Source organism: Symphodus melops, assembly GCF_947650265.1.
Source record: "Symphodus melops genome assembly, chromosome: 12".
Lineage (NCBI taxonomy): Eukaryota > Metazoa > Chordata > Actinopteri > Labriformes > Labridae > Symphodus > Symphodus melops.
This window is the reverse complement of record NC_136702.1, coordinates 11,475,903-11,490,820: the sequence shown is the minus strand read 5'-3', so window position 1 is coordinate 11,490,820 and position 14,918 is coordinate 11,475,903. Positions and strand designations below refer to the sequence as shown.

The window sequence follows — 14,918 nt, the reverse complement described above, 5'->3', positions numbered from 1 at the left end:
GTTCAGTCTGTGATTTATTTATGTGCTTCTTGTGACTGTTTGTAGGATTTTGGGATGGCTGAGGAGTTTGCTACAAAGGCACTGGAGCTGAAATCCAAATCCTATGAGGCTTACTATGCCCGTGCAAGAGCTAAAAGAAGCAGCAGGTAAACTATACAGCATAGCTTCAGATCAGCTACTGTACTGTGGTTGTATTTGGGTACTTTTTGTGATCTAGATCTGTGTCTCTTCTTCACGGCTCCCATCCACAGGCAATTTACAGCAGCTCTGGCTGACCTGCATGAAGCGGCCAAGCTGTGTCCCAACAACCGAGAGATCCGTCGTCTGCTGGCTCGAGTAGAGGACGAGTGTAAACAGATGCAGCGTGTTCAGACTAAAGGAAGCTTCGCAGGAGCTGCAGCTGTTTTGAGTCAGGCATCAGGAGGCCACGAGTCTGATCAGGAGCCAGACGAAGGACAAGGAGACCCGTCAGAGCACATCCTCGCCAGGAGCATGGACGGACAAAGAGACATCCTGGAGGAGGAAGAAGAGGAGGAGGAGGAGGAGGAGTCATCGCTGCAAGACAGGCCAACTGAAGCGTGCTGGACTCAGAACAGTTATTCCTACAACAGAGTCGTACCCTCTGAGCCCAGTACCAACAATTTGTTACACCAGAACCTGAGCCCCAGCTCACCCCCAGGCCCCGGCAGGCTTCCCCTCCACCGGTACCCGCGAGAGCACCGAGAGGCGCTGGCCCAACAGGGTCTGGTGCTGCAGCCCACAAAGCAGGCCCAGATCGTCAAGACCAATCAGCATTTGAGCTCCATGCAGGCTGTGGGAGGGGCCGTCGGGGGCCGCACCACAGGAGCTAAATCTCAATATGCTCCATCCAGTCCCTTACCCAGCCGACATATGTCCAGTATGTTGAAGCCCGCCCCGGGCATTGACATTAGCCCTCTGCAGCCCCCCAATGACGAGCCAGTGTATGGAAACCGCCTGTCTCTAGCATCTGCATCGGTCTCCATGGGTCACAGCTGTGAAAACGAGAGTCTACACTCCTCCCAAGCTTCTTACTCATCCTGCAGCAGCTCCAAGGGTCCGGGACAAGACCGGCTGTCTGCACACTCTGTATCCTCCCTGGACGGATTGGCCTGTTCTGGTCCTGCACCTCAGGGGAACCATACAGACCCAGAAAAGGAAGCGATGTGTGGCGCAGCAGGACTGCAGGGCGGTGGCGGCAGCAGCAGCAGCATGCGAGTGTCCAGCTCCACCAGTAGCCTGGCGTCCAGCAGCAGCCTATCAGACAGCGGCAAGCTGGGACCTGATGTCCGCACCAAAATATCTGACAAATCCAAGCACAGCCAACAGGCCAGCGCTGCCTCAGAGTACAAACCCAGGCCCTTCATGGGCATCACTGACAAGAAGGCCCGCTTTCAGCAGCAGCTCCAACAGCAGCAGCAGCAGCAGCATCACGGCCTGCAGAGTCACCAGAGCCGCAGCTGGATGAACCAATCATCTGAAGGTCTCATGTGTCACAACATGTCAGTTATGGGCCTTCAGTCCATCGACTGTGAGCTGCCTTACACCAAAACTGTAAGCACTTATCATGAGCAGCACAAACCTCCGCCACCTCAGGGTGCTATGGCAATGAGTAGCTTACAAAACGGCATGCATGCCAAGGAATTCACAGAGAAGTTCTGCCAAGCCGCCAACTGTTACATAGAGTCCAAGCCAGCGCTGGCTCTTCCGCACACTTTCATGGACAGTAAGCCCAAGCAGCCTGGCCTCGTCCGAGATAATCCTGCCATCCACGTAGCGTCAATGAAACCAAAGCGATCGTTTATAGAGTCGAATGTGTAGAGATGTTTGCTTCATCTCTCATACAGTCCACAACGCACAAACAGCAAAAATCTTAAGTGAGAAAAATGAGTTTGAACTTTTCAACCAACTTCAAACCCTATACAGTCTCACTCTGAAGCCCGGTAACAAGTACAGAATCAAGTGCTTTGTTTTGTTTTCCTGTGTGAACACAGACAGGAAGTGTGCAGAACGCTCCAGATTTTCTCCTCTCAACCTGTCACTTGTGGCTGTCAGCTTCTGTTACAAGACAACATGTCCACCATTGTTCAGCCAAGCTGGAGACATTGCACTGAAGGAAGCATTTGGACGTTCGATGTACAGTCCTCATCAACGCAGCGGTGACAGTAAGCACTTTATACACATTTAAGCCGCTTAAACAACATATTCAGTCACAGCATAATGTTATCACGGAATAGTTTAAGTTATACTGGGTTTGAACGATGTTCATTACGTCCATGGTGCTGAGAGCGGAAAAACACGAAGAGTCCTCAGTGAAGGTGGAAGAAAGTTGAAAGGACGGGCATTCCTGTGTTTAAGGAAGGAGGTTGAAGATCCTCACGTTGTGAATATTATATAAATATGTACTCTCCTTCTCTTCACTGAAGGTCTATGTTTAATGTAATGACAAGTTCAGACTTGTGTATTTTGAGTTTTATGCACAATGTTGTTCAGAAGATGTTAAAGGTTCTAAAAAAGCATTTGTTCAATGTGTTTGTACATTCTATAAATCCTCATTAACATTGAATCCCCTTCTCTATCTGCTTGTTGTTGCTGTCTAGTTTAATTTATTCACAGCGCCAATGGCTTGGTTAATTGTAAAAGCAATATATTTTATATAGTTATTTTTGCACAGCTACTAAGACATTTTATGATTCTAAATGATGTTGACTTTAAGTGCATGCTTCAATTGCAGTTTATATTTCAGAGTAAGAAAAAAAATCGATAAAAACAGAAATGGTTTCAGGCACAGCGCCATCAGCTCTATTTTAATATTACGTTAAATGCAATTGTTGCCATGTTTTCAGTATTGTGAGCTTTATTAGCTGTGATCACATACTGTAATAGACCATTACTGCCATTGCCACCATGGGACAGAGAAATAAAGACCCACTAAGGAACAAACTAACAGGTCTGCCTACTTTTACTCTGACACACAGTCACACAGCTGTTCTGACAGCACTGAACGGTTTGATGCACATGAGCTGCAGCAGACACTTTTTGATTTCTGAGAGGAAGGAATTGTAATTTGTACATTTAAAAACTGCACAGTGTTGGCTTTGATTGATTCTCAAATACACAGCTTGTGTTCAGGTATTTGTGATCTTAATTGAGAGCTGATACTTAGATTGTTTTTGTTCCCTGAATATAACTTTAATAGCCATTCATTCCTTCTATTAAATAAGACTTTATTTGATGAAAACTTACTGTTAAATTATAAAGTACCAGGTGAGCTGGATTCTAGCTCTAAAAGAAGAAGTTGCTGTCTACTGGCTAGACTTCCATCTTGTGATCGCCATCTTCAGAGATCTGTTGGGGGTGAGGAGCGTGGTCTGCAGGGGCAGGTTCGTCATGGGGCTGGTTTTGTTCCTGCCCCTGATCCAGCTCTCAATAGACTCTCTCTCATAGGAATACCCATCTGTGGAGAACACACACATTTCACACTGTGTAATGTATACAGTATAGTCTATAGTATAAAGTCAATGGAGAGATTTTTTTTTCAAGGTTTTGTGGACTCACCTGAAGCAATGACTGGATCCTTCAACAGCTCTCTGGTGATTGGACACAGAAACTCGTCCGGAGTCTCTGAGTCACTTTGCTCGGCCTTCAGGGCCTCAATCTTCCTCAGGAGACGACCGCGGAGGCCCAAAGATTCTGAAGAAACCAACACAGTGCTCAATATGACTTGTCAAATATCACGCAGTGCAAGTTTTTATAACAATCCAAATATGGTGAAGCAAAGGTTGATGACAAAAAATGACCCTTATTAACCCATGATAATGTTTTTACACATTGTGAGGTGTTTTTCTAAGTTAGCATCTCTTATTATCCTCCTCAAGTATAAAACCTGCCAAACAGCCCAATAGAGGAAGATCACTGCATGCACCTGCACATCGACAGCACCTCATCAGCCGTTACAATGGAGGGAGGATCTTTACAGATTGCACTGACATTTTGTGACATGCGTTCTTAATTGCACTGAAATTAACTTTTCAAAAACAAACAATCCTGTGTGACAAAAAGTGCTCAGATTCACTGAACACCACTTGACTGAAAAGAAATCTTTTAGTATCATTCAAGCAATGAATGTAAAAAGGATCCAAGTAAAGTGATAGGAAATACAAAATGAAGAAAATACAAAGCTCCTTCCTGAGAAATCAGCTTGTCAAATTTTCAACAATGTGCAATAATTCTACTGCAGCAAAATAAAGGTGTCAAAACGATGTTATTATACACTTGTTGGATCAGGAAGTCGAGCTGGAAGGAGGGAACCAGAAAGACTGTGGTTTATTTTTTGCATGAGCTCAGTTTTTTGCAAATTCTGCAATCAAGTTTAAAGTTAAACAAGCACATGCCCCAGTGGTGGCCTGCAGTCGCAATCACAAATAGTTTTGATCCTCTGGGAAAAGTGATAGTGCTTAATCGAAACCTCTTCCATCTTTGAGACAAGCTGAAGCCATTAAATCCTCCATCCAATAAACTACTCGCAGGAAGACAAAAATGCTCTGAACAGCTCTATAGGGTTTAAGATTTCCATAAGTAGTTCCCACATTTTTTCATGGGGGCAAAAGCCATTACTAGTATAGCGTCCACTTTACATTTAGATTGATAATTTGATGAGATGCTACAATAAAACTGCAGAATGAGGCTGTCTTTGCTGAGATACACTGAATTATATTTTTCCCCCTCCCCTTACTCAAAGATTCATGAATATTTCATCAAGTAAAGTGTGCTGGAATATAATTTGCTGCGCGTGCGTGTGTGTCTTTGCAAGAGCACACATTTACACAAGCAGGATACATGGAAAGAACACAGAAAGGAAAGGAGGAATAGGATAACTGAGGGGCATGCAGGGAAAGTTTGCTTTACTTTTTAACTGCTCCCAAATTAAGGCATAATGATTACAGCTGTGATGCTGCTTCTTACATGATTACATTTGACACAACGTAGCCATAATCAGCGTAAAGACAGTTTTCTGTTTTAATGGCACTGCTGTAACTCTCTCATTTCCTTCAGAGTTGTGGGTGTAAATTAGAATTCAAGATAGCGCTTTGTTTAGCTGCCAGTATATATTAAAAGTAATAGAAAATAAGGACAAAAATTAAAGCTGATTAATCCTTGCAGGTGTTTTCCTCCAAAAAGTAATTAAGTTTGAATCTGCTGAAATCGATCAGCTTTGAGCATGTGTGAACCACATAAAAACTACTTGAACAATATTTTAGATTTGGGCCCAAATGAAGACTAGATGCATCTCAAACAGGTTGTCTAACTTAATCCAAAGGTCAATTAGCCTCAAAGCATCTTTAGCGCTCACTCGTGTAGCACGTGTGTATGCTTTGTATTAAGTGTAACAACAACTATCTTCCTTATAAGCTAAGCTAACCGGCTCACAGACTAATGACCCATGGTATCAATTTAACATAAACTTAAGTGTTAATCCCTGTGTAAAGGAAGTAAAGCTATACAATGTGATGTGGCTGATTGGTTTGGGAATCTCCCTTTTACAGGCCACGGATGTGACGTTTTAGTTGTGGCCATCTTTTTATACCTGGAGTGAGCAGCAACTTGTCACAGGTAGCTCCGCCTTAGAGCATACCCTAAAACTGACGGTTAAGACCATCAACCCATCAGGTCTAATAAAATGTCAAGATATTCCTTTAAAACATACTAGCTTTGGGGGCGCTGATGGCCTAGCGGTTAGGTTGTGCCCCATGTCCTCAGGCTAAAATCCTCCAAGCAGGTAGCCCAGATTCTTTTCCGACCTGCGGCTCCTTTCCTGCTCGTCATTCCTGACTCTTTCTCTCTCTCTCTCTCCCCCCAATGTCCAAACTCTATCCACTGTTCTTTCTGAATTAAGTCAACAGGGCCAAAAATAAATGTTTAAAAAAGACATTTGTGTCTTGTTTGGATTACACTGTTGCACTACAATGTTGCTGTGTATAAGCTGTTGTCCACCGCCTGGAGGGAGAAGTGTTTTTTACGTTTCTGGACAGTTTTTCCCCATCTCTCTTTTCCAACTGAAACCTCGGACAATCCTGAGCGCACTAATCTTATTTTCAGAGGGATTATCATTGTTTGTGACGTAAAGGTCATTCTGTAGGGTTCTGTCCTCACAGCGTGATTCATGGTTGTATAAGCAGATAGAAACACAGCAGCCTCACATCCCTAAATCAGATCACTATTTGAGGAGCGATACTGGGAGGGGAAAATAAATCAGAGCATCGATAAAAAGCGGCTTATATCATGCTATCCAATTCAATCTGCTCATGTTTGAGGATCAAACGTTAAATCTGCATGAAATCTGCGTGTGTGCGGGTGAACACTTCTGTTGCATGACTTTGTTTTATGCGTCATCCTCACCAATTCCCAGCTCCGTTGCTGTTTCCTTGTTCAGCTTGTTGAGCTCCAGCCCGTCAATATTGTTGCCCTTAAAGATGCTGACGAGTTCCTGCAGCCCTTCCTCACACAGCCAAGTCTGCACATCCTCCTCCGACCAATCAGTAAGCAGCAGCCTGGAGTGACCTGGCAACTTCCTTCCTGTAAAAAATAAACATACAACAGGAAGGGAAAAAGTGCTTGCTTTCATCCCCTCCAAACCCTCTAACATCTGTGGTGACAAACTTATCTGATGCAAAGTCTCCCCCCCCCCCCCCCCCCCCCTTACACTCCACTGAAAAAGACACACTCACACTGTGCTGATATTGGAGTGAAAGGCACACAGATCCCTTCCATAGCATACAAGCATGTGACCTGTTGAAAAGATAATTAAGCTCAGGGTTGTGTTACTACGCTGTGCCAGCATTCAGCTAAGCAACCTTCACATGACACGACACAAGTGAGCACCCATCATTTATCACAAGAGGCTGAAATAAACCGGCCCGTTGTGTGTCGTCCTGATAATGACACCTCTCAGCAGCCACGTGGTTCCCATCACCCCATCATTAGGAACATAAAGGATAACCCTGAAGGCCGGGAGGTGTTGCTCATTACCACCGTTTGTCGCCCTAGCATAAAACAAAAATCATAGTAGATGCATATTTTCCTTCACAACAGATCTCTGTGCCCAATGCGAGTTTAGAGTGCTAAAATTAGCAAAGGATAAAAAGTAAAGCTGGTGCTGATGGTAAAGTAACGTTTACAGGTTATACAAATCAAAGCTAGACTTGCCACTAGATAATATTGAGGCCTGTTGTTGAAACTGTCCTAGACATGTCATTAGTGTCATTAGATCAACATAGATCTATTTGGATTCTCAGAAACATTTCCTTTTTAAGAAACTGTGCATCCACAATATTTTGCCCTTAGCTCAGCATCGCTTATTGTGAAGATCAACTTTCAGCACCACAGAGAATGGAGTAACTCCACCTCCTCGCTGCAGGCACCGCTGATAGTCTGTGGAGTCTCACAGTCTAGCAGGCTGAGTCATGGAAAAAAGAGTGCCAAAAGCATGAAAATCTCTCAGAGCTTCACTGCAGGCTGGGAAAGCTCACACTTTAATTACTTGTACAGATGCACGATGAACTCTTCATCAAATTCTGTTATTTACAGGTTAAGCCTGTTGATGGTATTTTTTTATCATCAAGTTAAAAAAACTGAGGAGAAACGTTGTGTTTCTTTGCATCATAAATGGGGGGAACTTGATAGCTCAAACCTTCAGTGCATTCATAACCAAAGCTCCACGAACACACCGGTGTCACCCCGGCTGATTACAGTCACAACAGGTGCGCCAAACTTAACGAGCAGAGGGTGACGCTGATGTGATGCTTTGTGAGGAGCTCTAATCAACCAAACTGAAAACACCTGTGCAGGAGGACAATGGGCGTAAAGGAGATTTCAGTAAACCTGTCAAATCATTCACTGCATTGAAAACTGTTCAAATATTCCACTTTAGCTTTTCTTTTTTTTTTTAGGAAATAAGCAAATCGTTTTTGTCTTCATACCTTTTAATATGTTAATTAAATTACTTACTCAAAAATACACTTACAGTACCTAAAGAGTCTACAGGTAGCTGCTCTGTGGAAAAGTGCTCTAACATGGGGGATAACATTAGCATGCTAATTGTGTCAAGAGTCGCATACTAACATTTTCTTTTAAGCATCAAAAGCTAAGTACAGTGGTCCCTAATGGAAATGTCATCTGTAGTTTTATTTTAAGAAACACACCAAAGTATTTTAAATATAAATCCTGAAGTGAATCCAAGTGTGAGAACAACATTTAATAGACATCAAGTGTTTTACATTTCAAGGCTTAAACATTTTTAAGCAAAGGCCCTACATTCACAGTTAGCTAGCATGGCTAAAATATAATGTGCTAAATCTTTTAAAGATATAAATATGCCTGTTTAATTGAATAACATCTTTGGCACTTTTAACAATCCAGTAGGAACTTATAGGAGCTAGAGTAAGTGTTAGGAGACAACACATTGTTGGTTTTGGACCCTTCATGCAATTTGCTGACAAGACAGTTATTCAACAACCTTATCCATATCCTTTAAGGTCAGACAGAAGCCATTTGATGTTATTTTTATTCACTTTAACTTTACAAAAGCAACTGTTTGGGTTCAAAAAGAAAGTCTTTACCATACACCTTAATGACAACAACCTACCGCAAAAGTCTGTTTCTTTTAATCATTTTTACACCTGTATTATTCACACACAAATAAAGCCCATATAAAATGAGACTCAAAGTACAAAAAAGAACTAAAACAGAGGAATGCATTTATCTACCTTGGGACACCGTCTGCTGTGTTTCAGCTCCTGTGAAAAGACATAAAAGGGAATAACTTTAATATGTGGAAAGAGGACACAGGATCAAAGGAAAGGGAGAACAGAAAAGAGAGGTGAAAGAAGGTCTTCATTGAGCTAAAACATGGTTTGTAAACATCAAGCTGCTGCACTGATGAAGCTTCAAGGCCTCCAGATGTCTCACGATTGCACCTTTTTCATTTATTATTCTGATCTTTTACTTTTATGTTATTTTTTTTAAGGAGGATTCACCTCAGTAACAACAGCTCTCTATGGCTCACTGGAAGTTTACCCTGCTGAACCAATGAACATCACTCACTGTTCTTCCTCTACACAGCACTACACATAACGGGACCTTCTCCTGCTGGATAGCTCCTAAAACACAATTTTGGGAGGCATGCAATTGCTTCTGGGCTTTGAACCACTGGTAATAGTCTGCTTTTAAAAACAGGAGTGCTTGTGCACTTGTGGAGGACAAACTAAGCAAAGCTCTGCTAGAAATTTACCAGAGCTGTTGACTTCATCTACCATTCTCCACACATTTACGGTTCTGTCCATGGAGCCAGTTGCAATCCACGGCATAGTGGGAGACAGAGCAACAGCTGTCACGTACCTGTCAGGAGGAGGAAAAGGAAATGTGAAGGGTGTGTTTGACAGACAAAAACTGGCACAGGAAGAGAGCTGCTTTAAAAGCGAGACTGTCCCTGCTCTAAAAAAGGAAAAATGCCATCTAAGATCATAGAATATCTGAAATCCTTTCAAGCACTGCATAGAGCCTTGTCTGTGCTTACCTGTGGTGCTACTTCAATGACTTTCTGGAAAGCAGAGTTAGATACTATTGCATCACTGCACCCAGTGTTTCTGGGAAAAACTAATCAAGCAAAAATCACACATTTTGATCTGAAACACTGGGGCTCCTATGCCGCTGTTTGCCTGATAGCTGCAGAGATTGCATAGCAGCAGGAGGGCAGGTCATTTACCTGTCATGGTGTTTCAGAGTGTGGAGCAGCGTTCCCAGGCTCTGGAAGCAAAGAACAAACAAATATGAAGGAGAATGGGTAGAATCTCGGCAGCCACAGACATTTTTGTTCGAGCTTCACTCACCGCATCATATATTGCAACACTTTTATCCACTGAACTGTTAAAAAAATAAGAGTAAACAAAGTCATCATATGTTTGCAATTTTATTACAGTATAATGAAAGAGAGAAAAATGAGACCTGTCCTTTCAGACAAAAACAGACACATCATTCATTTGTGAGTGCAAACAGAGCACAGCTTAACCTTCAGCATGATTGAAATAAAGCCAGAAACAGCAGACGCTTAAACACAACAAAACACACTCCTCCGGTGGCCAACTGAGGGAACAGCAGGACCGCTGCTGAGCACAGACGTCTGCCATTTGTAATGAAAGGAGAAAAAAAAAAGAACTATATAAACATTGAGGAGAGATTAATTGAAAACCTAATTTGTCTCAAATGAGCTAATGATTTTTCTTCAAATAAATCATTCAACAAACACAACCCTGTCAGGCACTAAAGTCAATGTTCAGTTGCCAGCACAGAAGGTGTTTATTAGTGCTGCTCGCACACAAAGACAAGACGTGTGTGTGTGTGTGTCTGTGTGTGTGTGTGTGTGTGTGTGTGTGTGTGTAGGTAGGTAGGTAGGTGTGCGTCTTACCCTGAGACCACTCTCTCTCCATCAGTAGAAAAGGCGCAGGACAGTACTGGAGCTGACTGGCTGCAGAGGGTGTGAAGCAGCTTCATAGCACAGGCTGAGGGTTGACAAACACAGACCCACAAAGGCCAGGTGGAAATCAAAAATCATATTATGTCTGCATTTGTTCAGCAGCAAACCTCCATTACGTTATCTCGAAATTGGTCAGAAAATATCTCCAAAAATCTGTCTCTAAACACACACGTCATGCACACACTTCAAAGAGCATCAACCTCTGAATCAATTCAGTCAGCTCACACTCCAAACTTTTAGTCAATAACTGTCTCCCCTCTCGCTGGCTCACAGCTGGGCCTCCTGCTGACAGCTGCTGGGAACAAAAGATTTTCTCTTTGCCAGTAAACCTGAGACTTTCACAACCTTAGATACAAAGACACTAGAGCAGAGAGTGATAATTTGTTGAGGAGTAATTCTACGTGCCACAACTAATTGGTCTGTAGCAGCGTTTGAATTATTAGCCTGTAAACATTAATGTGTATAAAATTAAACCTCCCTGTTCTCTTAGAGTAAAACATGCAGCTTGCAGGCTCTGTGGGAGGCTAAAGTGTTATTTTCATGTGCCAAAAACAAAAACACATGATCAAAGCTGACAAATTTAGGCTAAACTCTGCCAATAAAACACACTTAATGCTTGATAAACAACATATGCTACAAGGGGCAAGGGAAAGACTGAAAAACTGAAATATTGCAGATTTTATCCACAAAGCTTGGATTTTCTTTATGTCCATCTTTACATGTGGCACCTTTACTTACCTGAATTATCTACTAGGTAGTCACTTCTAAAAAAGTGCAAAAGTGTTCAAGCATGCAATGCTCCCTGCACCCTGCAAGCAAACACAAGCTAAATGCATAGTTTAGCTCCTCCATGGAGAATAAGTTTCAGACAAAATACATTTTAAAGAAATGAAATAAGGACATACAGTGTATCATTCTGTGTCCATCTGCAAGCTGCTCACAGATAAAGAACAAAAAAAAAAAACACATTGAGCACAGCAGGTCAGCAAATAGGGCACATTACATCCTCCATGGTAACATATTGGGAAGTAACAACATGATGGCGTGTTCATACACTGATTTAAAGAAGGTCTGGAGGCTGGTACACAACCTTTAAATGTACAGGAAATGTTCTTGTTCAGCTCCTGGTTGAACATGATAGAAATGTCACAGAGGATATATTCACCTGATTTTCTTCCAACTCCCCCCCCCCCCCCCCCCCACACACACACACACACACACAATCCTACACACACTCACTGTCCTCTCCTCCTACTGCTGCTGTATTTCAGCAGAGTGTCTTAAAATGATCCATTATTAATGAGTCAGTCTGCCGCTGATTTATTCCATGCAGTAATAAAATTCTTCTATTCTGCAGAGAGATTTCAAGGTTAGAACATTAAGCTCTCTCTCTCTCTCTCTCTCTCTCTCTCTCTAAGGTGATGAGGTGAGGAAGATGAGGAAGATGGCAGAGGGGTCGGCCTACCTGCTCCTTCACTCTGGGAAACAATCCATATTTTCAGCTGGCTGTCCTGCCCACAGGAGGCCAGTCGGAACTCCACACAGCAGCCATCTGCAGCACCAAAAAAACACAGTCTACGGATGTTCACACTCGACTGGGTTTAATAACAAAAAGACACAAATATCATCTGACGAACTGTTTGTGAGGTGTGACAACACAGCATGGGACATAAATGTAGTGTTTGGATTTCGATCTTATTTCCAAATCAAAGAATATGTTTTTTGTTACCAAAATGCGAAGCTCTGAGAGATTTTGCAAAATGAAAATGTAATGAAATGAAATGTGACAGCATCATTCAACAGCACAATGTTTTTTATGTTCAGAGTCGGAGCCGATTCTGCTGTTCTGTTACAAACTTATTTGCAATTAGTTCATGATTAGTTATATAAGACTCAATCACAGTTGGCAAAGACATTCTGTCTTTTTAGGAAATAATTTTGAAAAAAATGTTGTTCTAACTTCTATTATTTGCATTTACAATCTACTAAATCACTACCATTTGATTGATGATGAAGAAATAAAAGTAAAAAACTAAAACCCAACCTACAGGAAGCTGTTCTAATGTCTATAAAGTGTGTGATTTGTCTGGCTTATAATCCAAAACAACAATACTCCATGGCTTATTTTTTACTGTGTGAAAGCAGACTCAGCGGGAAAACAAACACCTAGATGTGCTGTCATCACCTGGGGGAGGGATTACTTCCCTTTGTGATGTCATGAAGGGAAAATATCCAAACAGCCTGTTTGAGCATGCGTTTTCTAAAAAGTGGAGCAGGCAGAAGACGGAGAGGATGGACTTTTCTCATCACTGGGGGGTTTGTAGACAGACTAGAGACCTCAACCCAATATGTGACCTCTAAATTCAACATAATAACTAACTTGGAAATTATTTTTTTAAACTAACGCAAAAAAGTCACAAAAGTCACAAAATAGAAGCTTCTTTTCCAACAAAAGTTGGAGCCTTTTCACATATTAGGTTTAACTGCTTTTGTATGAATAAGTTAAATCACAAGCATGAAAGAAATACTCAAGCAAAGAAAATGAACCCTCCTTCCAAAGAAGACAGACGAACTTGCATGCTTACATATCACCTGAAAAAAAAAACGGGTAAGTTCAATCATGTGCTGCAATAAGTCCGAGCATCACTTGGAGCAAACATGACAAACAGAGAAAAAAACACCACATTTAACTCACCAACTTTCAATTGTTGTGCGAAGCTGCAGCAGGTGACTCCCAGGTCGTGAGTGTTCTTCTCAGCATGCAGCAGGTTCATGTCCATCACATCCCAGAGTTTGAGGTCTCCATGGGTGCAGCCTGTCACAAACATCTGACCACAGGGGGAGAAGCAGCAGGCTACAACACTGGCCTCACTAGCAGCACTGCATCTGTTGCAGACAAAACATAAGGATTAACACTTTGTATTCGTCCCATATTTTGTTATTGTAAAACGTGCTTTGTGTTGTCCCTAAGTACTGAGTAATTGTCTTTAGAAAGCTGAATTGAGTAAAATATCTCTAAGGGAAAAAACTGAACCACAGTTGTTTACAGGCCCTGAAGATTACTTTCATACAGGTTTATTCGGTTAAAAAAAAAAAAAAAAAGTTTTATAATGAACATGCTGCTCTCTGTCATAACTGAAACTTCACCTGTCTTTGGTTTTTATCTGCACTTGTCTCACATGGCTCTGATGCAGCATTCAGAATTTTACAATACAATAATCAGGGTGACTTTGGGGGATAGTTTTGATGAATATGATGAAGGCTGCAAGATGTGGCTTAAAGCTCTGTAAAAACTAAATATGTGAGCCGTGTATTTGGAAAGTTTTTTAACTTTTAGAGTTAAAAAATGAACTTCTAAGCTTATGGCAGTTAATTGTTTGGCAGCAATTTAAAAAAAAAAAAATTCAATTGATAAGATTTATGTAATTTTCTTTTACAGACATAAAATACAAAATAAAGTTGTGATGTTTGTTTTTATTGTATTAGCAAGATGCATTAAACCAACACACAAACACGTTTTTTTAAGGGTAATATTCTTATCGAATAATTGAATAATGGACTTCGAATTATTGCTTACAGTACAGAGGAGGCTACGACCTCGACAGGAAATGAGTCCTTAAAATATGGTTTCATATGCTGCTCTACTCTACCTGTTGATAGTTTCACAAGTTGGGTAATACTGTACCTGCGTAATGTCTTAGTGGAGAAGTCCCACAGGGCCACAGTACCGTCACAGGCCCCTGCCAGCAGGTGGGAGGAGTCTGGGGCCACTGCGCAAACTCGGAGCGGACTACGGTCCGGGTGTTGCAGCACCGTGGACACCTCACCTGTCTCCGAGCTCCACAACATGACGCAGCCGTCCGTGGAGCAGCTGAGCAGGTAACTTCCGCATAAGCTGAAGCAGCAGCAGTGAACCCCGTAGCCATGAGCCGAGAGAGGAGAGTAGGGGAGCTCCGAGAAATCCGCCGTGTTATAAACCCGGAGAGTTTTATCACCTGAGGAAGTCGCGAGGAGAGAAGGGGAGAAGGCACAACAGCTCACCTCGTCCGTGTGCTGCCGAAGAGTGCACATCAGTGACACCATTTTAGTTGGCTTGTAGCTCTGTGGAGGAAGCAGTTTACTCACAAGGGGGCGCAAAATACTTAAATATCCTGTGAACGAAGAGGAGAGGAACAGAGACGAGCGACGAACACCTTTAAATGTTGCGTGAGACACTGAACATGTAGAAAACCTAGGAGCTGAAACTGTTGCTCCTCACTTCTTGTGGACAACGTTGTCCTCCAGCTGAGTTATAAAGTATGTTAATTACCCCGACTGTTATCAATCACATGACTCTGACTTATGTCCAGTTACACAATGATCATAGTCT

At 42.2% G+C, this 14,918-nt stretch overlaps 2 protein-coding genes across 3 annotated transcripts in view; one reads left to right on the top strand and one right to left on the bottom strand.

The window, feature by feature from the left end:
* The window catches only part of tanc1b (tetratricopeptide repeat, ankyrin repeat and coiled-coil containing 1b), a 91,668-nt gene extending 88,707 nt beyond the window's left edge, over positions 1 to 2,961 (top strand). For both annotated transcript variants that reach the window (XM_079356967.1, XM_079356966.1), the window contains 2 exons: positions 46 to 146; positions 252 to 2,961. In XM_079356967.1, the coding sequence (XP_079213093.1) occupies positions 46 to 146; positions 252 to 1,839 (1,689 nt within the window). In that variant the 3' untranslated portion in view covers positions 1,840 to 2,961. The remainder of the gene's footprint in view (positions 1 to 45; positions 147 to 251) is intronic.
* On the bottom strand, positions 2,795 to 14,726 carry LOC306832356 (WD repeat, SAM and U-box domain-containing protein 1). Its single transcript, XM_079356975.1, has 11 exons — positions 14,235 to 14,726; positions 13,245 to 13,435; positions 12,015 to 12,101; positions 10,481 to 10,574; positions 9,906 to 9,939; positions 9,782 to 9,822; positions 9,308 to 9,414; positions 8,784 to 8,813; positions 6,418 to 6,594; positions 3,577 to 3,711; positions 2,795 to 3,475 (listed from the first exon to the last, which is right to left on the bottom strand). Exons 1-11 carry the CDS (start codon positions 14,630 to 14,632, stop codon positions 3,324 to 3,326), a joined length of 1,446 nt encoding a protein of 481 aa, XP_079213101.1. The 5' UTR covers positions 14,633 to 14,726; the 3' UTR covers positions 2,795 to 3,323.
* Between the last annotated feature and the right edge of the window lie 192 nt (positions 14,727 to 14,918).

Excerpts from the sequence above, each read along its gene's own strand:
- LOC306832356 (XM_079356975.1), bottom strand. The coding sequence starts at position 14,632 with ATGGTGTCACTGATGTGCACTCTTCGGCAGCACACGGACGAGGTGAGC. Across the intron at positions 13,436-14,234 it reads TCCACTAAGACATTACGCAG|ATGCAGTGCTGCTAGTGAGG; the intron begins GTACAGTATTAC and ends TGTCTGCAACAG. Across the intron at positions 12,102-13,244 it reads CGCACAACAATTGAAAGTTG|ATGGCTGCTGTGTGGAGTTC; the intron begins GTGAGTTAAATG and ends TTGGTGCTGCAG.